The 25,836-nt window shown below is 38.5% G+C and overlaps 1 protein-coding gene across 1 annotated transcript in view; it reads right to left on the bottom strand.

The window, feature by feature from the left end:
• Positions 1–1,066: 1,066 nt before the first annotated feature.
• dgkb (diacylglycerol kinase, beta) overlaps positions 1,067–25,836 on the bottom strand; it is an 80,431-nt gene continuing 55,661 nt past the window's right edge. The window contains exons 21-25 of the mRNA XM_085472170.1: positions 15,925–16,015; positions 14,439–14,634; positions 8,141–8,261; positions 7,864–7,924; positions 1,067–4,100 (exon numbers count right to left, since the gene is read on the bottom strand). Of these exons, the coding sequence (XP_085328296.1) occupies positions 3,993–4,100; positions 7,864–7,924; positions 8,141–8,261; positions 14,439–14,634; positions 15,925–16,015 (577 nt within the window). The 3' untranslated portion in view covers positions 1,067–3,992. The remainder of the gene's footprint in view (positions 4,101–7,863; positions 7,925–8,140; positions 8,262–14,438; positions 14,635–15,924; positions 16,016–25,836) is intronic.

The following is a 25,836-nucleotide window of genomic DNA, read 5'->3' as shown; positions in this document are numbered from 1 at the left end:
TTGGACAGATGATGACCAAGATTAGCTGGTACTGAAATAATGGGAAGGAAAAAGGCATCTAGAAGGAAAGAGGCAGCTCATGACTCAATTAATACGACATCATCTGTCAAACATGGTGGAGACAATGTTATGGCATTGGGCATGTATAGCTGCCAGTGGAACTGGGCTATTAGTGTTGGCAGTGTTATTATATTGTGTAGTGGATAATGAACCAAAGCATATTGCAAAAGAGTTTCTCAAGACAAAGAGATGGGATCCTAACCCTATTCTTCGATGGCCAAGGCAGTTACCTCATTTCAACCCAGTAGAACATGCTTTTTAATTATTAAATACAAAACTGAATGGAGAGAGGGCCACAAACCTTGCGGTGGTGTACAGAGGCACATTGCAAAAAGTGGTGTAACTGCCCCAAAAGTTATAGACCTAACTGTATTGCCCAGAGTTGGACTGCATGTGACAAAGAAATTACCCAACTTAGTCACACTGGCCATCAGTGTTCTATAAAGTGCTACTTTTCTAGTACAAAGACTGCATGATGTCCCATTGTGCCTCTGTGGAAACAGGGCTGGTAATTTAGCTAATTCTACTCTAATCATTAACTTCTACTTAAACATTTCTAGTAGTGTGAAAGCAAGCAGTAGACCATTGCTGATACACTGCTATGCTAAATTTGATAAACAGCAATGGAGACAATATCCTGACCGATAACAGCCTTGCATTTATGTCGCCCTTTTGTCAATTTTGTTCATACAGAAAACACAATATTATAATTGCAATTAAAGCGCCTACCTCATATTTGTGTCATACATATAATTATCAATTAATCTAGCATGCATGTCTCTGGAGGAGGATGGAGCACCTGAGGAAACACAGGACCAGAGAGGACATAAAGACTGCACTGATTCAAATCGTGCTGTTGCCTCAAAGCTTCTTTCTTTGAGGCAACAGTGCTAACTGTGACGCCCGTAGAATTTGAATCTGTTATACCAACAATCTTTTGACTAATATGTGACTACTATGCATCATTAAGGAGTAAAAGGTTAAAAAAAAATTCCTGAACACAATGCCAAACAACAAGCTTTTTTATTGTTTCCATCACTTTTCTCAGTCAACACTGGCAGGCATAATTTCTTTTTAGACAACAACAAAATGGTGTGAGTTCTAGAGTGAAGCAAAAAGCAGAAAAATAAATAATACTGTGTACAAAAATACAACCTCACTGTATAAACGCTACACAATACAAAGCAAAAAGACATGGGAGACTCCTTGGCTATCGTCTCCGCCGGCATATGGCACTTATAAAGACCGAAACAGTCAAGCCTAAAATTCTTCCCAAAACATGCAAATGTGAAGTTCTATAAAAACAAATGCATTTATCAAGTGTGTCTCGCTGGTAGGTCTGTAACATAATGTCCCCAGAATATGAATAAGTGAGTACTTTTAGTCTTTGGTCAGCCTGAATGAAATTAGTGCAGAAAAGCACTGAATAAGACCAATACCATCCAGCCACTTAATGCTCTGTATTAAGGAGGATACTCATAGGAAATTACTATCTATAAATGGCAACTGTGCATATGTTAGTGACTGTTATAAAATGTGACTGATTTTCAGTATTGATTCTTTAAAAGGTTGTTACCAACATGTTGAATTTCTGAACTCTCTTGGGCAGCGTTCTAGATATTTCTTTAGGAATAGTTCTCCAGGCTCCTTGAATGACATTCAAAGCTCTACTTTGGACGTTGGCTTCCTTTTGGTCTCTTCTCTGTGGAGATGATCCCCCAGTGCTGCAATTATCTTAAGGTTCGAGCTCTATGGAGGCCAAGCCATTACTTAGTGTCTTGTTTTGTGCTTTTCTATCCACGTATACTTTTACTGCATTGGCAGTGAGTTTGGGATCATTGTCACGCTGAAGAATTAAGCTTTTGCCAATCCAATGCTTTCCAGATGGTACATCATGGTGGATTAAAATCAGCTGGTAGTTTTGCACGGTCATAATTCCAATTTTGGCAAAATCCCCAACACCACTGGTTGAAATGCAGCCCAGAACCATGACAGAGCCTCCACTGTGTATTACAGATGCCTGTAGACACTCACTGTGGTTGCTCTCTCCTGACCTGCTCCAAACATATTTTAACTCAAAATGTAACATTTGGATCAACTCCACAAGACCTGTTACTGCTGATTTATAGACTTTTTTTGTGATTTCTTTCCCTGTTTCCCTTCTTTAAGAATGGCTTCTTCATAGCCACCTTCATACTGAGAACATTTATGATGGGGCTTTGCCGAAAGGAGATGGATCAATTGAAAGGCCAGATGCATCTTTCCGGTCTCTGGGTCAAGTCTGTATTGACAAAGAGACCTGACTCAGGTGTTTTTGCTGTTTCTGAAGGACACGACTTCCATATGCTGTTTTAAGGACATAGTGCACGACATGCTAAAATAAGCCAGATTTTTGGCTAATAATCCCCTTGTTGGTCCAAAACACTATTTTATGCCAGTAAACTAAGTTATCTTTGGCATTAACTTTTTTGGGGGGATATTCAACTAAAGAAATGGGATCATGCTATTAACAAGGTGCTAAAGTTAAAAATTAAAACTGTCTTTTTGCTAACTTGTCTGTTACGTAGACAACACTGAGTGATTTAAAAATCTGTGTTAAGTAGCTTAAGAAACAAACAAACAAAAAATCCTCTTAAAATTGGACCGGACTGAAAATGAGTGTAAAAACAGCCAATATCCAAAGGAAAACTTTGAAAGCCTGTAAGACAGTCTGGATACTTAGAAGCAAAATATAAAGAAATGAGGAATTTGCACAGCAATGTATATACATGAATGTCAATAGTAAGTTTGTAGATCTTTCACTGTTTAATGGACGCTTACTTGTGCAGCGGACTGTAAACCCTCATCAACAAACATCAGAAAAAAATGAGTTACCATAGAAGGTCAAGCTGCTTCTTGTGAACATAACTATACAAGTGCTTGTACTATACAAGATAAATATTGTTGTTTTCTGTGGCTTTTCAAAGATTTTCATTCTATTATGCCTGAGTACCTGTTAAGAAAGCACAGGATCCCATAAAAATGCAGATAAATGATGATGTGGTTGAAACAGAGCTGTGCTGTAGATGCAGATTCAAAAATGATCAATTTCCATAAGTGTCAAAAGAGATCATGGTCACTCATGCAACAGAAAGTGTGCACAGATCTGGTAAAACTGTCTCGAAATCTCTCGTGCAACGTAAAACAAAGAGTGTCATGCATTTTTTATGAGCAATCAATAATCATTCCTAATCTTTCCACTGACGGAGAAGCAAAACAGCCAATCAAAACATGACAAGGATGACTTGCAGGAAACATGAAACGAAAGCAGATTCTCTGTCTTTGCACTATTTGAAGCCATTCATGACTGAAGCGTAGAAGAGATGTCGGGTAGAGACACTTCACTTTTTACTAAACACTTTGGGAAAAATCAGATGCAAACTCCAGATATGTCATCTCCAACAGCACCAGCCTCTTTCACTGTCCATCATGCATCAGGGGTATGCAAATACAAAAATAAAACATTAGAAAACATCAATAGCAGTTAAATATGAATAAATAAATAAATAAATAAATAAATACATCTCACAAAACACATTCAGCGGTGGGTTTGTTACACATGGCACAGAGCACAACAGCAAAAATAAAAACAGAAGTTTAGAAAATAGAAGAACAGAAGTGAACTTCCATAAATAGCTTCAATATTTTTGGAGCGAAATTACACCACAGACTGTAGAAGAAAGTGTCAGTCCTAAACTCGCCTCGCTTTGGATTCAATGTGGGCTTCTCAGTGACATCTCCATGCTGCAGGCGACACATCCTGATCCTACACTTTGCTACTGTATGCTGGGCTATCAATCAGACAAAGGGCTCCTTTACAAACAGGCCCAGCTAAGATCAACCGGTGACTACTGCCCTGCAGGTGTGTGTGAGCACTCGGAGGTCTTGAAGGTTCAGTCTTTGCTCTCAGTGCGAGTTCGTCTGATCAGTGAAGAGAAGAAGCTTCGACCTTGTGGTGGTCCCATTAGCATGGGAGCTTGGTTCTTGTGAACGATCTCAATCTGGTATAAGAAAAGAGAGAGCTGAGATTTAGCTCAGAAAGGAAATGTGTTTTAAGCTGTCTGTTAACATCTTCACATAGCATTTTTCAGTAGCATTATGAAATCACTCAGTGCTTACTATACAGTAGACTATAAAGGGAGTTTTCCCAATGCTGCCTGGCTTATAGGGAGCATTCACTCTTTAATCCACGATGAAAAAAACTGATGTCTTGTCAATTTGTCTTTCTGCTTTGCCAAGTGTTGTAAGCCATATTCACCCACTCTTATTATTTGTTTACTCCAGCACGCCTGCTATGTACAGTGCTGTGAAAAAGTATTTGTTCCCTTCCTTATTTCTTAGTTTTTTGCATATGTGTCATAATTGCATCGCTCACACTATCAAACTAATTTTAACATTTGACAAAATCAACCCAAGTAAACATAAAACTGTGTTTGTAAAATGATGACTTCATTTATTAACCAAAAAAATACTAACCACACCCAGGCCCTATGATATTCTGAATCAAGAAATGACTTAAATAGAACCTGCGTATAATATAAGTGCAGTTGGCTAAAGATAAAACACAAAACAGATGAAAAAGAAACTCTTTAGGATCAGTCAGTCTGAAAAGGTTTAGACTCCTTTGTAAACCTATGAAAAAACAATTAAAGTACAAAATTTCTGTTCTCCTTGACTTTTTCCAAAGTCATCCAGCGGACCAGACTGAAGTCTTTGATGGGCCGATTCTGGCCCACGTGCCTCATGTTTGACACCCCTGATTTAGATTTTAACCACTGAAATATATATGCCAGACGTGACTGTAAGCTAAAATACTGACACATAACACTTAACACATAATATAGTCTACTTATCTTTTGATTTAAGCACAAATTTGAAATTTGAATTTGAAAAATTTGAATTTGAAAAATTTGAAATTTGAAAATTTGAATTTTCTTTCTGTATTAATTATTTTTCTTATTATTGTATTTAATTGTTTTAGTGCACAATCCATGTCACACGTTTTTGAAACAGCTCCTGATACTGTGAAACTATGTTTTTTTTGTTTGGTCTGTTTTTTGGGGGTTTTTTTGTACGACATTTCTTGTTTTCAGATAAACATAATTCGATAATTTTACAGCAGCTATACTTCATATATATTGATGTGATGCCACAATCAACAACAATAAACACAAACACAACAAAAACAATGGTATTTAAACTATTATTTAGTTTTCACAGCTCATTTACAGAAGACTTTTACCTATAAAATGAAAGTGCCTCCATAATCAACAAATGACTTTTTTGAATTATGTTTACCTTTCTTTTAAATCTCAGAAGGTTATCCCCATGAAATAATAAGGTCTCTATCCACTGTTCATTATACCCAGCACTTTATCCCCACAGAAGCAAATTCAGCAATGCATTAACAATTAAAAAAAAATCCTCCATATGGATGTTGCATCCAAATGGGTTCTTGTCAAGTGGCTTATGAATGCATATTTGAACGTCCTGACTACAACAAACTTTGAGAATCCCTGGGGTTAGTGACTCCGATAACATATTATTGTGGATTACTGTAAAGACTGAATTTTATATTATCTGACAATATCCTGTTTGCCTGCAATGATGCAATTTCTTTTGGAACCCCAAATATCAACCATCAAGGGTTGTCATATTAAGCACATCATTATAGAGTTGCACTAAGAGTCTAAACGCAGTAATGGGGAGGGGAAATGCTACCATCTGCATTCAAAGGACCACATTCACTTCAAAGGAAAGATGCCATTTATTGTGCTTGCACTCTGACGCTGGAGCAATTACTTAGCTTTTGTGGGCTTTCTGCCATCATTAAACATGATTGAAGTTAATGTTTATCAAGTACTTTGCCATAAACATGATAGTCTTTACAGACAAGACAGTGGCCAAAAAATAAAAAAAAGATCTAAAGTGATACCTGAAATAAATTTGGATGGTAATCAAGCTCTGTTTCTTTAAAATGCAGGATTAAGTATTTATGTGGTTCAAGGGCCCATGGAACAATATGGCTTTTAGACAGAAAATAAAATAATTTGCTCAAATGAAGCATGGATGTAATGAGCTATCAGGTCACAATTAATCATCCAAATTAAGAAAACCGAGGGGGTATTTTACTTAGACCCTAATGAAGGTGCATTGTACCAGAATCAAATTTGGAAATATGGTGCCAGTTATTTTAGATCTACTCATCAGAGTGACACATGCTGCATTTAGCTTAAAATCTTAAATGGTTATGGTGTTAAACATGGTATGCATGCAGAGACTGATATGCATTTGCATAGCTGCTGTTGTTAATAATTAGTGGAACAACATCCAATTTGAAGTGTGATGTTTTTGTAGGCATTTAACGCGTTAAGTGATTCAGATGCAGTTCAGACATACAGAATGAAAAACTTTCCTTGGAAATCATTGCAGCACAATTATGTATCGTCAGAGCCCAACTTTGCTCTGTGTAGTTGTGCCAGCAGATACAAGAGCACTTGCAGGCCACTTGTTTTGTCATGGCTGGGCGATCCATATGTAAATCTCGGCAGCACTTCATCTGCAGTGGTGTTCTAATTAAAGCTAAACACAACCGTAATCAACGCAAACTCAGGAGTTTCCTTTTGAAAAACGAGCAACTTGGACAGAGAGAAAACACTTATCGAGGTACACGTTTGCGATCTAGACGATGAGCAAATTAGAAGAAATAAGACTTGAATCATTAAGAATTTGTTATCATAAATTAATGCACTAGAATATAAAGCAGCAACAGCTGAACTGTTATATTAATCTTAATATTAAAGCATATATATTTGATATTTTTTTAAACATGTATCAGCTTTTGGTTTGTTTGTCAGAAAGCTATATATAAGATATATATAAATCTTTTAAAGTTTGTATCTGTCTTGTGTGAAACTTGTATGAAAAGCATACAAGAGTGAAAACAGATATAAGATCCCTTGAAAAATTCTATAATAAAACTTGTATGTGTTGGATACTTACTAAAACAATATATGAAAGTAATGAGAAAGTGGCCACTTTCAGGAGTAAATCATATAAGTTTTTACTATTTCTTTTCCATATGGGAGAAGTCATTGAAAGAAGATTTAATCAGTCACTAAGGTGGGTCGCATTAATGACTCCTGGACATCTTAACATCTTAGACCATAATGTCTATAAACCAATACCTTCTTATGAATATGCAGATGCATAGACAAGGGATAAGTTTTCTGTTTTGGTTTTATAATGCAGTTGCAATAGAGCAGGCTTTGTTAGCATACAGTTAAATAGCTGATGTGGTTTCAAAACCATTGTTTTTCACCTAACAAGCATTTAACTTTTCACTTTTGTTTTTTATCTTCATGATGCCCGTGTGGGGCATTTTCATAGTAGAACTCAAGATCTCCCACACAACAGTAACTATGTGTTTCCTCAGAGGTTCCTCAAACAGTCTGATGTTACTCTTTAAGCTCAGAATAAAAAACAAACAAAGAACTTTTTGAAAACTTGAATTTACAGAATGAGTCATGGATGCTCATTGCCACATGTTGGAAAAATTCTCAAGCATCAATATGACTGTCAGACTGCAGATTCCATATGTAAAACGTATTAATATTTTTTCATTTGCAAATCTTTTTTTTGTAAATGGAGATTACAAAATACTTTGCTCGATTCTTCTTTCACTGCCCTTACAATTTACTTTATATTGGCATATAACTGTCTTTAGTTTGGATGAACCATTTGTGGAAATGCAGTTCAACTTACAGTGCACGGAGTCTGCATCCAAGGTTCACCATCAATCTGCATTGGAAGGGATTTACTGGTTCTGTAAGTGAAGAACGAGAAAACATGCTGTAACAAATCTTCACAATAAAACCAAATAAAAGCATTCTGCACCAGGATGCTTAAAAATCATCACCTTAATTTATACTCGTAGCATTTTTATGCTTTTTCTTATATGCCATAGCATTTGCTACCATAATAAACTAAAAACAATATAATAATTGGAAGAAACAGGCACAAAACATTGTTAAAGACTGACCTGATAGTCACAGAGGAGCACTGTGCCAAGCGTCGTCCAGCGCTCTTCAGGCCAGTGTAGATCTGACCCATCTCCATGGCTCCTTCGAGTCCCACAACCTCCAAGAGCTGGTCAGACAGGTCTGAGACAAAAGCAAACAAAAGCAACAAAGCAAAGAAAAAACACTTTTTTAACCATGCAAAGTCCAGCCAAGTTTTGTCCTCATTATGTTATAGTATCACTGCTGCTTTTGAATGTAGCTACCATTCACATGAGCGGTAAACAATGCAAAAAACTCGTACTAGGAGTGAGAAGACACATGAAACAAAGTACAAAAGCGAGGAGGGGAAGAGGAAAGTGAGAAGGAGGTGAGGAAGAATAAAAGAACATGACATGTGATGTTCCTCACTTCAGAGTTTGCCTTCTGTTGCTGAAATATTTAATATTCACTGTTTAAAAAAAAAGATAGAAAAAAGGCAACAAGCTACAAACAAAACAGCTATTAATTAGATTGCACCGGCAATGCAAAGCAATCTTGTGATAATATAATTATTAATTTCTCTTCTGTTTTTCAGTTATGAGCATTGATTTTGCCCCTGCTGGAAGCCCAGTGTCACGCAGGGCCCATCTGTTTCGGAGGCCTGCTCTGCCTCCGACTCTCCATCAACTCATCCCTCCACAAATTAAGAAGCTGCTGCCTCGCTGTTGGTAGTATACAGACACTAATTGAAACTAAGACCCATTTTTAGGCACTCGATGTGTGTGAGCGTGTTAGCCCCGCAATGCCGTGTGTACGTGAGTCGTGTTGGTTTCCTGAAGGAGTGTCGTGGGCAATGTTGCTGTTGCGGTGAGATGTTGTTGCCGCCGCCGAGCTGTGGTGTCCAGCTGTCACCATGGTGATGGACATGCGTCTGCCCCTATCTCAACGCTGGACTTTGAGTGCAGCACTTTCCAGGGTCGGAGTGGAAGAGTGTGTACACATACAATCCAAAGCAGGTTGACCTCCCTGACACTGAGCTTTAAAGTTGCTCCCCCCGTCACGTGACTTCTCACGTTGATGTGAACGGCTCATGCAGGCCCATGGTGACATATATGATGGACAGCATCACCAAAGCGATAGGGATTCCTGTTTGCCCCGAGCTACAAAGATCTATTATACTCTAGAGCTCTTAGCTTGGGAAAGAATGCAAAGGCTGTAGCTGTGCTGGTTTAAGAAGGGCAGGAGGACCCTGTGCAGCCAACACACACACACACACACTAAAACACACTCACAGACACAAATTTGCTTTTAGTTACAACTTTTACGATGTCTCAAAGAATTAAAGACCAACCCTGATGAAAAAAACGAGCCTATTATTTTGTGAATTCTTGTAAATCGTGTTGCTGCAGTGACATACAGTCCTGTATATCACTCATTTCTTTATAATTTGTTTTGTTTTTAGAGCTTTCAGGCCTTCTTGTGTGTAAAATAGAGGACAAAAGGAGAAGTAGCACTCCAACTATCTACAGGTGAACAGCATCTGAAAGCCAATAAAGACCTGATATAGGCCTTCAGTTTATCTATCTGCTCTTCACTGACTCCCCATTAGAAATGAGATGAATCCAAATGTATGGAGGAGGTAAGATGAGAGGTACAATAGTGAATGTCTACAGCCATCTGTAAAACACAGCCGAGGGCGTGTCCTAGTAAAATGTAAAGAAATGCGATGTGGCTCAAATCTTTTGCACGGTACTCTAGAAGAGTAGTGTGGTTAGAGCTGAGCTACATTTCTGATGTTGTACAACATCTGTCTCCCATATAAGTACTTTTATTTAAAGGTCCAAATAAGTTTCCAAAATTACATTTTCTAAGTTTATTTACTCTAAAGTCAGCTACACCAGAGTATATCAAGTATATTTAATTTAAAAGTAAAGATGCTGATGCAGTATATTAAGGTTGTGACAAATCATTAATGTTAGTTATGTATCAAGTTGTATATTGTTCACCCGCAATATACAACTTGACATACTGTAACTTAAGTTTATTTTCTTTTCTGAAAATGAGTTTACCGACTTTCTTACACTCCAGTGCCTTGCAGTGTACACTTATTTGCATTGATGCTGATACCTTGCCTGGATCTACAGTCCAAAGAAATTAAAATATGTCCATTGGCACAACTAAACAGAATAATGAAACTGTTTAAAACTCAACACACCCGTACCCTTACAAATTAAATTGTATTGTATTTCCTGATAGGAGCATTCGGTCTCATTTTTACAAAAGCCTGAAATGAACCTTCAGGTAAAAATTGTTCTTTCAAATTAAGAGTTGAAAAAAATAGTTTTCAAAATGATAAAAAAAATTACAGAAGCTATCCTCTGTCTCAGAATTGTAAGGAAATTGATTCTGATCAGAATCTTTTCTAATCTGTCCATGTTCCACCTCTCCATGAAATGTCATGAAATATGGCAAAATAGTACAAAAGCACTAGTCTTGGAGGAGAAATGGCCTTCAGGCAAAACTTAAAATTAGACATATTTTCATCTCTTTCTAAGAAATGAGGACACACGACTTCAATAAGGGTCTTGATGGACTGAAATCATATTTTATCTCGAGTGGGGTTTTTTTTTGTGAATTTCCATTTTTCTTTTCTTGAATCACCATCAATTATTCCATTTACGGGAAGTTCAAATGATTCACCTGGATCTACAATACAAAGCACACTCGCCTAAATATAGTAAAAAACCAACATGTTCTCAGAGATAAACTGGGAGAAAAACTGAATCACCTAACCGATTAGAAAGGCCAATTTATAAAAAGTCATGATAAGCAGTCTATGGCCAAATATAAACCAAATCATCTTATTTATCTAATCTCGAATCAATGTCCCTTACGTAGGTCAAGAAATCAGGATTTCAAATTGATAAACACTACAAGTGATAGTGAATGAAACAATGATATGAACCAGTGTCCGTATGGGACATGAAAAAGCAGCACACTGCGACTTTAATCTTAGCCACATCTTCCCATCAGAGAGAGAGAATAGAAACAACGTCCTTGTCACTGTCACACAACTACCTGTCCAGGCCAGTGGCTGCACTGACACATGTGGAGTGACAGGGTGAGAGCAGAGGAATAAAAGACAGACAGTGACGGAGCAGAGCAGGACCAGCAGCCGATCTGCTGAAAGTAAAACTAAAGAGGAATGGCGGAACAAGGAGGGAGGGCATGTGGAGGCCGATCCTCCAATGAAAGCTTCATGGGGCTTGTCACGGGGGATCAGTCCCAAGCATCAACCCCTCCACCCACACATGAAGCCCCTATTCTAAATAATTCACTCTGCAGCCATTCCCTTCCACCTGAGGGGCTTGTCTCCTGGCGTCACCAGCGGGACGATTTAACAGCTCCCGAAAGGTCAGGGTTTTTTTTTTTTTCATCCCCTAGCCACCCACCAGCCCACCCATCCACACACAGATGCAACTACACATACAACTTGACAAAAAATGATCTCTGCCAACAGTCATGTGCGTCACCCTCTGCCCCTCTGGGCTAATGCACTCCTGTGTGTTTACCTCTAAATACGCTGTTCTCTTGATCTAACAAGTTTGGCTGCTCACCTTGAGGGCACCTTCCACAAGGGCATCTATTCTAAGATATACAGTACAGGTGGACAACACAAACACACCCACCCGCATCAATACACAGGCTCAAATGGGTATGGACACACATAAACAAAGGGAAATACTCCACACTCACACTAAGTGCCTTTCCAGGTTTAGACTGTGGCCTCTATTTTTTTTTTAAAATACAAACACAGAAGTGATTGATTTTTTTTCAGGGATAAATGGAGTGTTCATCATAGCAAAGCTGGGCTTTGCATTGATCAAATGTGTCCCTCACAGTGCACATGTGCCACATGGTTCCTTTTTATTATGATTTTGCATTGGTTTAACCTGAAGTCTACTGAAATCCTTAAACCTCGATTTTTCTAACTGTCAGCAGGGGGTCGTCCAAAAAAAGAAGTCTGGTTGTATGGAAGTCAGTGAGAAAACTGCCATCGGTGAACATGTCCATGATAATCTTATGGTCCTGGTTGCAAATTAGAAGTCTTATTAAATACAACACTGCATTTCTTTTCTAAATGATGGTCATGTTTGATATCCAAGATGACACAGCAGAGTATGTTACAGGGCAAGCCTACTGACGGAAATGCTCAGCTCGAAGCATCAAAAAGGTGATGTTAATGTACTGGAGAATGACTTTTTTATGGGTTATTTATTGTCGGACTGAGTTGTGTTTCCTTGTCTACTTCCTCACTGTCTCTCACTTGTTTTCTCAGTTTTTTAAACAACATAAAACAGATTCATTTTGCACAATAAATGCTGTGACTGTGAAAAAGAGTCCAATTTAAAATGTGCCACCTTTAACCATCTTTAAAGGCAAAACAGCACCAAAGGAAACAGAAAATTGAATCACAACTAAAAGGAATGAATGCTCCATAGTGTGCTTCACAGAGGGCTTTTTATTTTCCAGAAATTGTGCTATGGCCAGTGAAGTCTCATAAGGGATCACTGGCAGCCATGTCTGGAGATCTTTGCTGGCTCGTCATGTCTCAAAGCCAGACACTGATTGTAACATCCACTTCATCCCCAGGTACAAACACACCATCTCAGCAGGAAACCTAAAAAACATACTGTGCATCACCTGAACAGGCACAGTTAGACATGATAGAAATAAAATACAAAAGCCAAGTAAATCCAGAATTCACAGCTGTGAGTCTACAAAAGAATTTAGAAAGACTCAACAGCAATTATTAGTAATAAAATTATTTCAATAAAGAACAGATTAGCTGTCATTCAAGCTATGTTGTAAACATGGATAAAATTGGGGCATATTGATATGAAAGCTTAACAAAAAGTAAAACTAAATTGTATTCCCTTTCAACAGGACTACAATAACTGAAAACACTTGTGCAGTGATGATATATTAAGCCACATATATATAGTTCTTACTATGTATTTGAAGGAAAAATGATATTGTCTGTAATTTTTCACTGCAGTACTAGAATATTCTGCTTTCTGGATATTTTCTACCCTTTGCTATTAACTCCCTAAAGCGGCTCACACAATTTCACCAGTTTCCACAGAGCAGCTGACTCATTGTGTTTCGTTCATTCATATATTCCCATTGATGGGCTTCCTTTTGACGTAAATGGATTCAGGGGTATGCCCAACACCCCACTCAGTCAGCTCCTATTAACAGAGCCTGTCCACTGGTGCCCACACAGACCATTAATACACAAGTGACAGTTCCAAACTGTGACATGATTGTACCTCTTCTTTGCAAACAAAACCTGCTGGCTGTGATTCACCTTGTCATCAGTGAAATATTAATGTGCTCAGGAAAAGTTTGGCCCAAAGTTTAGTCTTTGATCTGTCTGATAGGAGCAAGGACACAGACTGTTAGTGTCTGATGTGGGCTTCAGGGAGAAGAACCTCCTACACTGTCAAAGCTGTTTAACTTGCACTATTATTGTTTAACAGAGCAAACCAACCATGGTATGTAGCATGCAGAGGTTTGACTGCTGTTGATGACTCACCAATTACGTTACAACATGCCGACAGATTTAGCCAGAAATGTTCAGCTATTGAAAAAATAGTGGGCGTAATCACTCCCAAATAGTGTGTTATAGTAATCACATTACATTTTTCAGTCAGTTATTTTGTTACTCGTGTTACTTCATACATCTTCTTCATATATCTGGACACAAGGTTGACAACAAAAACCCTCCAAAACTGTCAGCTGATTTAAGTTTGTGTGCAGGAGGAGGAAAATGCTGGAGTGGTCTACAGCTTTGAGGAATAGGGATATGAACCTTACTTTTATTTTGACTGAATGAAAGGACGAATGCAAATACGAAATGCTTCACAGACAGACACAGCCACATTATTCTGTTAACACTACGTTGGCACTCTGGAAGCATGTGCACAGAAAACATGCTAACACAAAGATTATGAAAACCCCCAGAGTGATGCTAAAGCTGAGTGTGTGCAGACCCCAGCCCAGCAGCTAGAGCCTGAACTTTAGAGCCGGAATATATACTACACCAAAGTGGCCACTTACCAAAAAATCAATAGGCTACAACATGCTCCTTCAAGCTATGTTGCTAAATGTGGCTTTGTAGCCACATAGCCAAGTATAACACAGGTTATTGAAGCATTTTATTTAGCAATAACACATTTTCTCTGTGAGTTTAGATTTGTAATGTAATTAAGCTTTCTAACCACAATGATTTCAGCATTTATGTAAACAACCGTAAAACTCGGGTGTCAGAGCTACCTTGAACCGCAAACATGAGTTCTTTGGGGTCGAGCACAGGTGTCCTTTTGTCTTGACCCTTCTTTCCTCCCTTGCGGTAGCCCCTCCTCTTCTTGCTTTCACCCCAAAGGTTGGAGCCACCATGCATGCTGGGAATGTTGAGAATGGCAATGCCTTCCAAGGAAATACTGCTAAGGTCCAGAGTAACACCATCACACTTTTAAAAGAACACAGAAAGAGAAGGACAGATACAATCCGTTTCATCACAAGCTTTGTACTACAGTTTGATACTGAAATAATCTATAAGATGATGAACCCTAAACAGTGTTTTTCCCCAATGTCTAAACCAGAATATATTGCTTTGTCTAAGTAAGACGAACCTTAACCAGTTCTCACCCCAGAGTGTCAATGCTGCTGTTGTGCCATAACGTGACACGGCTCTTAAAAATATTAGTAAGCACAGGGAGGTCATCTTTGAAAGAGAAGGTAAGATATAAATTTTTCGATCCATGAACTGGAAGTCCACTTTGTGTAGTTCTGTTTTCAGTTACTGTTCAGCAAAGTATAAAAACTACTTTATTAGAAAAATAGAGTTGAAATAAGCTCAATTACAACCCAGATGTTCAAATATTACTCTTATAACCTAAAATCAAATCTTTATTTCTAAAGTGTTCTTAAGGTAAGACAAGTTTTAGTTTCTGCTTACTCTCCACTATTTGGTTTAATTTAGGCACATAGCTAATATATGCTTAATCTTATTAAGTAGAGATCTAGGAATCAGAATTTTAGAAAGATGGGAGAGAACCAGAGCAGCTGGTTGTTTTAACTTTAAAACACAAGTACACTTTGTACTAACTGCTTGACCCATCCTGCACTCATTTTAATTATGCTTAAAAGAGCCCAGCATGAAGGGGCAAGTGTCCTTATAGTTATTCTGTGTTAACCCAGAAATATTGTATTATATATTACTCTAAATGGTGCATTTTATGACTCAGGGATGTCTCATCATCTCCCTACCTGTCCTTCTTCAGTAATGTAAGCACTACTCAGCCCTAATTAATGAAGACCTCTGCACTGTGTGGATAGCTCTGAGAAGAGGGAAGATGAATTGTATAGACACCATCTTCATTATCACTCAATATCACACACAGCAGGGTCGTGTAGGGCTAATTACCTGTGTGTTACACTAAGGTTATGTGAGAAGTGGGTGGGGAGGTGCACTGATAGCCTTCACACATCCACACTTTGTCTGGGTGAATCTGAAACTAGTATACATTAGTGCTATTTATGGAGCAGCAGAAGACGAGAATATCTTAAATGACATCAATATTCTTACCTGACTGCTAGTGAAATACCCTTAATAATAAAGAATACATGATTGCTTCGTATCTAAGAGCTGAGATAAAGAAGAATAAGTTACAAAGCAACAAATTTCAAAATATATGCTTTTGCTTTTGTTTCTTTTCTTGGAAAAGTCTCCAAAAACAAAATACATGGTTTGAGTTACCTCAACCTCCAGAAAGTCGTGGAGCTTCTTACATGTGGCCGAAAAGGTCTCCGACGTGCCGAACTCAAAGTACCACAGCTTATTCTTTGTTCTGAAAAAAACAAAACAACAGGAACTGCAAAGGGACCGAGAAAAAAGGAAACATGGAAGTGTTTTCCCCACATCAAAATCTGAAGCTTGTGCTCTCTGTCTTTAGTCTCCTATACTGGATTATATAAAAAAATAGAAGACCACTCCATAAAGGTGGGTTTGTGCTTGAATCGTGTTTGAAAAAGAATCTTTTAATCTACACAGGAAATGTACTTTTACCATTTACAGCTTGCTAAAACCACACAGCCATTAATCCAAAAGAAGTATAATGTGTTTCATTAATCACTGAATTCAAAGCTAGTTAAGGAGGCATCTGAGGGAGCACTTCGGGTGGCTGTGCCCAACATTAAGGAGCAGGGAGGGGCATAAGAGGGTAATCTACCTGCCCTGGCAATTAACAGAGGACTAGGGTGCTGCTCCCCAGGCTTCCTACAGTGTACACTCCAGTCCCTAAGGCTGATGATCAATGACCTTGCAGGGGTGAGTCACCATCTGTCCAAACACTGCTATACTGTATTGTATTTTCTCTCAGGTACACAAATAAAATAAAACTGTAATTGTAATTTGATTTTCATTAATAAAGTAACATTAATATGTGCATCTTTGTGTAAAACAGGTGAAAGTAAAACTGCATGTCAAGGATAATTTGAATACTGCATTATTTATTTTATTTCTTTAATAATTTAAACCCCTGAACAAGAAGAATTCATCAACTTTTCTTTAAACAAGACTTGAAAGAACTATTACTGATCACTAGCTCGGTTTCATGCAATTAGAGGAGGCTGGATCTTTGAACTTATTTTCTTTAAGCCAAACTTGTTAGATCAGGTCAGCAGCTTCACAATGACTGTATTTATGGGGCAATGTGGATGGAGTAAAAGAAGCGGTTATTTTAAGACAGTCATGGAAAACTTGTAAAACACTGCACTGCTAATGTGAGTGTGATACTAATAAAAATAACTGCTTAACAGGTTATGACACTGTGAAACAAATACAGTGAATTAGGTCATAGATTTTTTACATTCAGCTCTGTTTACTGCTTTACAATAAGTCAACACTAACTTTTTTCACCATGCTATGAGGTAAATTACTCAACATGTTTCTTCTCAACTTTCTCTTTTTTTTTGGCAAATAACCAAACCTCCTGCTGGCGACTTCAGTGAAAAGTACTTCAGTGCAGTAGATGGTGGGATGGTGGAGAAAAAATGGTCATTGCAAGCAATTCAATAAAAACATCAAACCTCTCATTAATCACAGTGATTTGTGCCGAGCAAATACCAGAGTAATGTTTCATATTAACAATTCAAGAGAAAATATTTTTTACATTTCTTCACTCTTTCCTCATCAAAAAGAAGTTTATTGGATATTGAAGAACATGTGAGACAGCTTTTGATGTTTCTAACGGGACATCGTTTATCTCAAAGATTCAAGGAAAGAAAAAAAACTACAACAATGCTGACAAGCAGAACTGAATACAGTAACAAATGTTACTCTCCTAGCTGGGATCAAAGCACTACAAGAGGAACGTATTAGTATAAGCACAGCAACAATCACTGAATTATTGATTTCCTCATTAGGACTTTTGTCAGGACCATTTAGCCACTTTATAAATGAGCTTTCATTAGAGTACTAGCAAGGTACACTTGATTTATAATGTGCAACACGGTCAATAGCAGAGGGAAGAAAGCAGAGGAAGGTGGTAAGAGGTATAAGGACGACCAGGGCCATGCTGGGAGAATTTACATAACACATTCCTACGTCTCCTCCACCACCACCACACCACCATTGTCATCATGAGTCTGTAAACTGGCCAGACGAGAGGGAAAGCCCAGGAGAACACATAAACAAAATCTGTGCAAATTTGCAAATAAACAAATGAAGGTGGCTACTCTGAAAAGCGTAATCAAATCTTGTGGTTAATGCAGAGAATGAACCCAGATACACTACATGCAATGTTTTGGACCTTCCATTCTTACTGCTGTTGTACTGAAACTGGTTTTGCTGTATATATATATATATATATATATATATATATATATATATATATATATATATTAGGGGTGCAACGATATTCGTATCGATATTGAACCGTTCGATACAGTGCTTTCGGTTCGGTACGCATATGTATCGAACAATACAACATTTGTAATTTATTTTATCAACTTTCCTTCTGACGATGCTGTCTGTGTTGAGCGCTCAGTGAATCTGCGTTCGACTACTCCGCCTAGGCTGCACTGTCGAGCGCAGATCCACTGAGCGCTCAACACAGACAGCATAGTCAGAAGGAAGAGCGCAGGGCAAGCTAGCGAGACAGAAGTTAAGCTCTACTTGCAAGATGGACCTCCCCCACTCTCATTCAGATCTGGCGTTTGGAATTATTTTGGTTTTCATGTGACGTATGACCCTGAAGGTAAGCGAGTCATGGACTAAAGTAAAACAGTATGTTGGATGTGCCACGCAATGCTTAATTACATGGGTGGGAACTAGTGTGTTAGCGCAGTTAGCTCGTTAACGTGTTGGCCGTCTAGCCCCATGCACGGAGCGATCGGCGGTAGCTCGTTAACGGAGATTTGCCGTGTTGTGGCGTTAAGGTCATTTCAACGAGATTAACCTGAAAGCACTAGTGGGAACACAACGAATATGACTGCACATTTACGCCGACATCATCCTAGTGCAAAGACAAAAACAACAAGCATGCTACTAACTTTAGCCGAGTCATTTAGACAGCTGTTAGCACATGATTCTCCTTATGCTGCTGAGAATATAGCCCAGAAGAAGCGGATAGTATAGCTTTTATTTTGGAAAGAGACATTTCTCTGTAATAAACTCTCTTTTCCAAAGATGAGTAATTCCTCAATCAGATACAGGGCTTGCAAAATCGCTAGCCCGACGTCCTGGGGCTAGCGATTTTTTTCAGACGGGCTACCCTGTCCGTCGGGCTATTGTAGGAAGGAAAAATATATGTCAATGCTTTTGCATTCTTTCAGAAATGTAGCTGGGTAATTATGTCATTGGCATCGGTGAGCCACTGTCAATATGTGACATATTGAAATCGCGTTTGAATTTGCGCTTGTTTTTTTTGCAGAGCGACAGCACTGATCTGTGAGTGATGATAATTTGTGCACCAATTCCTCTGACATCGTCTTATTAATCGTTAGCTTACTATGCAAACATGACAAGTGAAATCTCCCGCAGCAAGCTTAAACATGTGAGAGGTTGATCGCGCAGAGAATCGCTGAGCTTATGTGAGTCCGTGTGTAAAAGCAGCAGTATATATATTTTAGTTCTGCTGAGCCAAATAAGACAGGTCGGGGTGAAGAAGTGACAGCCAAAGAAAAGCTTACCACAAAACGGAGAAGTTATGACAAATGAGACTATAAGGCAAAAAGAAAGTGCAGCTTTATGGTTTCATGGACAAAAGAATTTCTGTGGCTGCAATATGACGAGCTAAATAACCAGGGCTGCACATAAGTGGTCCGCAGGTGCGCATTCGCTGTCAAAATAAAAAACGCGCACAAGGGTTAGGGTTAAATTTAAAAACTGTACTTTTGAGTTAAAATATATATTTATAATTTTAATAAATGACAAATTAAAAAGGCATGAACATTTTTTTTGTATCGAAAAAATATCGAACCGTGACACCAAAGTATCGAACCGAACCGAACCGTGAATTTTGTGTATCGTTGCACCCCTAATATATATATATAGATATATATCTATATATCTATATATATAGATATATATCTATATATATATATATATATATATATATATATATATATATATATATATATATATAACACAGCAAAACCAGAGCGAGAGACAGATGTAGCTGAAGGCATATTTAGGCATATTTAGAAGTAATGCAAATTAAGAGTTTTGAAGACAACAACTGCATTCACTGACAAAATGAGAGTTAACAGACACAGATTGTGTCAAAGTGCCATAAACTTAGCTGGAGATTTTCTATAAATGTATATTTTTAACTGGAGATATAACCTTGCACTTATTCCAAAATGTGCAAATGTAGAACATATGGAGGCATGACGAAAACGGTGAGAAAACAAAGTGGAATAACAAATACAACTGTTACATTTTGCAATCAGCATCTTAGCTGTCAAACACAGGATTGTTCCTCACATCACTCCTCATTTAAATTCACCAGCTTGGTTGTGATATAGTAACACAGGGAAGTGTTGCATATGAATATTGTGACATAAAGGAATAAAACCCAAAGTTTAAAACTAACCAAATAAATAAACTTTGTTTAATATTCAATGTGAACACATCGTAATGAGAGCACCAAGAAACCAAAATCTGCTTTCTGGGGACAATTACTAAGTAATGAAACAGAAGTTGTAACAAGTTTCTAACTCCAGAGGGATCAGCGTAAAATCTGATGAATCACTATGATTGTGTTAATTGTTTCAGGGTTAAGAAAGTGCTTTCAGAGTGCTTTGTATCCTACTCCTTATCATAACTATTAGTTACTTGTAGCTAACTTGTACCCCACACAGTAAGACAGGCAGAAACAAACAAACATGATATCTTTGGTTCATTTTTGACAGATAAAAAAATGGATAATTTCTTTTTAGGGGGAGGGGCAAAATTAGTAGTAGTATAAAAGCACAGAAACTGAAATATGCATTGGGGGGGGGGGGCGATCGTGGCTCAAAGAGTTGGCAGTTCGTCTTGTAACTGGAAGGTTGCCGGTTTGAGCCCCGGCTCAGACAGTCTCGGTCGTTGTGTCCTTGGGCAAGACACTTCAGCCTACCGCCTACTGGTGATGGCCAGAGGGGCCGATGGCGCGATATGGCAGCCTCGCCTCTGTCAGTCTGCCCCTGGGCAGCTGTGGCTACAACTGTAGCTGCCTCCACCAGTGTGTGAATGTGAGAGTGAATGAATAGTGGAATAATGCAATCCATTATTATTGTACAGTTTCGTCGTGAGCAAAATGTTGAGGAAACAGTATCTCATGTTCCTTCTGGTATTATGGCCTATGACGAAATATGGATATGGACTTCTATGGCAGTTTAAAAAAGTAAATAAGGTGAGTAGGAGATGGAAAAAACAAATGATAACATTAGCATAACAAAAGGTACTGCTGCATAACCTAAAGTAACTGAAAGTTGATTAACTTATATAAGATAATATAGCTGGAAAGCAGACCACGTGAGTCCTATTCGGGGGTAATTTTTAATCTTCAGTTACACAAATACTGGGATTTTCCATAGATGATCATTCTGGAACATATCGTGTGTATAACGGATCACATCCCAAGAGTATTGTATCATGAGTATGATGAAAGGGAAAATATTTCTTGGTTTTCATAGCAAGTGACCCCGAAAAACTACAGTCAAATGCAGTTAAGCAAAACACACTAATAAGAGATACAGCAAGAGACAACATCTGACCGCCCTGTCGATGCCCACCACTTAACCTAACAAGCTCATTGGGGCAACAAATCACCTCATGTCCCTGGTCATTAGATAATTAGGAGAATCTCATTGGCTACATCGTCCTGTCATTTGTTATCTGCTACCCGATGGCAAATGCTGGATTCATCTGACAGACTGACTATGAGGAGTATCTTCAATAGAGAGACCAGAGTAGGGAGACCATTTGAATAAGACGATGCTTGTAAGGAGGATTATGTTAAGTGTAATAAAAGCAAACATAAAGTACCCATTTACTTAAATGTTGGCTGATGTTATGCTGTCGAACCCTTGCAGTCATCTTTGAAGTAAATTATATTGCTGGTGAGAGCAATTTGCATTTTAAGGATGAAAAAAACCCCCAAACATCAGCAATAATAACATCTGCAGCAGGTTTGCAGTTCTCCGAGTAGCTGCAGCACCTCTGTTGTGATTGTAGCTGCAGTGTATCAATGCAAAGTGCACTGCAGTAATAACTTTAGCGGTGTACATGTCAGATCAGCTGTAGTACGTACAGCTGGCAGGCCAAAAGAAAACAGTGGCTCAGGTTTCCAGAGTGACTGAAGTGTGGTTTATTTGCACAGACAAATCACAAAACCAAACTGAAAGAGGGAGGGAAAACACAAACTGTGTGACTAAGCGGAAAAAAGAAAAGAGCTTTAGAAAAACATTACAAGCTAAAAGGGAAAAAAAAGGGGAAAAAAAGGAGAAAGCAACAAAACAGCCTGAATCTGAACAATGTTTATAAAACTGCCGCTGCTTGGTTACAAATAAAGGATGTCATAGGTGATGAGCTTCAGTGTAGCATTGCTGTCCTGAGGCCACAGCACCTTTAGATGCACTTTTGACTGGCCACACTGAACATGAAGCTCATGGTCATTGATTTTTTTTTTGCCCCCCCTCTGACACTTAATCTAACCCACAATGATCTACGACCTTATTTTCACACTAATTTCTTCTTGATCAGAGGTGATAAATATCACATTGACATAACCAACTCTTTGTGCATTGCATCAATGCACTGTTTTGTTTAACATGACACTGCCTGGAGTGCTCCAACTCCGAATGGCAGTTTGAGAAATGACCCATGGTGCAGCTTCTTGCCTTCAGAGATGTAGCAAGCAGCTTGAAAAAGGTATTCTGCTGCACTGCAATGGATTCAAGGGGGTGTGTGTGTTTTTCTTAACAAAAAACAAGTGATAAAACTGATGTATAAAATCTTGCATTGCTGTGAGTGAAATGATAAGCCAGACATCCTAAATCTCTTTGGTTAACACAGAAAATAGTTACGCAAGCAGAGCTGCGCGCTTCACCATTTCAGTGGCCACATGAATATGAAACAATAAAGCTATGTTGTTGCAGCTGTACACATGATGTGGTTCTACTCCTGTACTTAACTTATCAATGAATGCTGACAATTGTAAACTGACATAAACTTATTTTAAATGAAATTGTTGAAGCAGAAGCAATAGGTGTCCTTTTGCTAACATACGCTTCTGAGTCTATGTAGATATAGAAATATCTCTAATAGATAGATAGATAGATAGATAGATAGATAGATAGATAGATAGATGGATGTAAATTTTCACTTGGAATCCAAAAAACCAAATAAGTTAATAAACAAAAGCAAATTAATTGTGTGCCAAAGACAGGCCTCGCTAACACAATGTCTTTAAAATTCTCATTGTTAAATTAAACTCATGTGCACACACAGGAAGTGATGCAGGAAGTGATTGCTCATCATGCATCACTTTGTCACTACCGGCTGCTGGAGTGGACTTTACGAGCACTGGTTGCTTTTGAAAGCCTCAAATATATACTATACAGCCAAAGTATTTGGCCACCTATACATTACACATACAGGAGCTGTTGGGCCATGGAAACCCAAGCCAAAAAGCTGCTGGTGTACAGATGTGCTGATTGTAAAGCCAGCAGAGTCAGCAGAGCGTTCGAGGTCTGTATGCCATGGTGGTTTCAAATGCTTCCACTTACAGTTGATTAAAGAATATCAAGAAGCAATTTGTCAGATTTGCTTCATGCAGTAATATAGCACACTCAACTTCAGTGAACTCACAAATGTTTGTAAAGACAGTCTGCATGGCTAGGTCATGCTATACACCTGGGCTAATGGTATTAAAAACACCTGAATTCAAAGATTCAGCGGTGTGGCCCAGTACTTTTGTCCAGGTGTTTGTGGTTATTGGCAGTCATTTCAGTCACTTGCCTCAATGTTGAGAAAAGTTTAACTCGGAACCTGCCCATTTGGTACTACTAGCATTTTTCCCGCCGGTTGAGGATGCTGAATCTTTTTGACTTTCTATCATCTCCAGTTGCTTCATCACTGTGACTCGCTTCCTTAAAATGTATCTGTCCAGACGTCTACATGCTCCAACCCGTAAAACCCTAATTGAATCGAGATAACGTTACTTAGATGAGCAAAGTTAACAGCGGTAGTGCTTTGGGTTATGTTGTGTTCGTAGGTTGAGTTAAATATTTTATTTTGTGCATTAATAAAAAAAAAATCGTTGAGTAAATAAATGTCTATTTAACAGATGAAATAAAAGAGATTCTAGGGTTTTTATACACCTTAAATAAACTTAACACAGCAATACTGTTATTAATGATTTTATATTATTTATACGACTTCAGGCACTTTAGTAACACATTTATCTACGGTCTACACATCAGCAGCACATCAGCAGGGAGCTGTTTGTTTCAGTTAGGTGGGCATGTGATTTAGCTTAATGTATAAGTATCCATTTGAACAGGTTAAAGTTTCATCACTTAATTGTTTATTTATTTTTTTACGTTCCTAAAGGTTGCTACCTATGTGCACATTTTTGCCTGCGCGTTTAGTTCAGTTTATACCTTTTTTGCTGCGTATGGGTCTGTTTGTGCTCCCACTGAGCTGAGGACAGGGCCACAGGTGAGATCCCTCTAAATTACACACAAATGGTCATTAATTATAGATGACACTTTGGTCGCAGAAATGATTTCATCCTCAAATGAGGGCAGCCTCCGCTGAGGTCCACCATGCTTGTGTGTGTGTGTAATTGAGTGTGTGTAATAGTGCCATCACCTGTGGCACTGCTTCCAGCTCAGCAGGAAACGCATACACACCTACATGCATACACACACATTAACATGGGCTGTCTGGTGTGTGTGCGTTGGTGAATCCAGCAGCCCCATCCAGCACAATGAAGTGCTTTGATGAACATACTCATTATGCTAAAGAGTGCTTCATGCCTGGGCTTCCCTGTGCCTTCAGGAAAGGTTAACTCAGGATGGTTACACAGCACAGCAAGAACCTGTGGGCACACAGGGGCAGAGAGGCTCTGGAGGAGTGTGCTGACGGTGTTAGATGTCTCAGGACCGAAAATAGATCTGGGTAAGCAGAGCAAATATCATCGGAACATCAAGGTGCCACGACGGATGCCACATAACAAACAAACATTGCAGCCAGAGCAGTTTTCACACCAAAAGGTCCCAAATCAGATGTTTTCCCTCACTGATCTAAAATCATCTGATTAACGTGGAAAATGCTGCACAGAGACTTCATTGTTTTTATCATGTTATCATTGTTCTAGTGAAAAGCGATGCCAATGGGAAAAAACGGAATGTAAATCATATTTAACAAACAGTTATATGAATAAGAACGTTTTCACAGCAATCTTGGTTTCACCCCATGATTCAGCAATGTGAAGAACTACCTTTAGCAGCAACAACATGAAGTAATTGCTTTCTGTATTTTTTCCCATTCTTCTTTCCAACATTGCTTCAGTTCATCGAGGTTTGCAGCATTTATTTATTTCCAGCTCCCTTAAAGTCCCTCCATGGCATTTCAATTGGGTTGAGATCTGGACGTGACTGGACCATTGCAACACCTTGTTCCTTTTCTTTTTCAACCATTCTGTCACAGATTTGCTGACTCAATTTCCATCAGGCTTTAGTTTTTAGAACAGATTATCTCAAAATATGACTCTAGGATACTTTGGTATATTAAAGAGTTCATGGTCAACTCAGTGACTGCCAAGTGCACTGTGGTTGCAAAACAAGCCCAAATAACTGACAACGAGCAGGAAGTGCTTGTGCCGATATGCTGTGATAAATCTTCTGCAAACGTGGGACTGTGCATGATCACCAGAAAGCTCTACTTTGGTCTCATTCGTCGCGGAAATGTTGTGGTTTGTTCAGATGCAACTTTGCAAACCTAAGCTGCACTGCAATGTTTTTTTTTGTTAGTTTTATTCATAGAGAAGAGGCTTTCTCCCTGGCCATATTAGCCTTTCTCTAATAGTACTGTCATGAACCTTAACATTTAACACGCTGCCTGAGGGCCTGAGATGTAGCTGTCTTTTTTTCAGCATTACATGGTCTAACCCTGGGC

This window comes from Copadichromis virginalis, linkage group LG11 (assembly GCF_057382275.1).
Source record: "Copadichromis virginalis isolate Kocher_CV1m ecotype Utaka linkage group LG11, C_Virginalis_male_GT1.1, whole genome shotgun sequence".
NCBI lineage: Eukaryota > Metazoa > Chordata > Actinopteri > Cichliformes > Cichlidae > Copadichromis > Copadichromis virginalis.
Note: the sequence above shows the minus strand (reverse complement) of the source record. Positions and strands in the feature narration are given on the sequence as shown.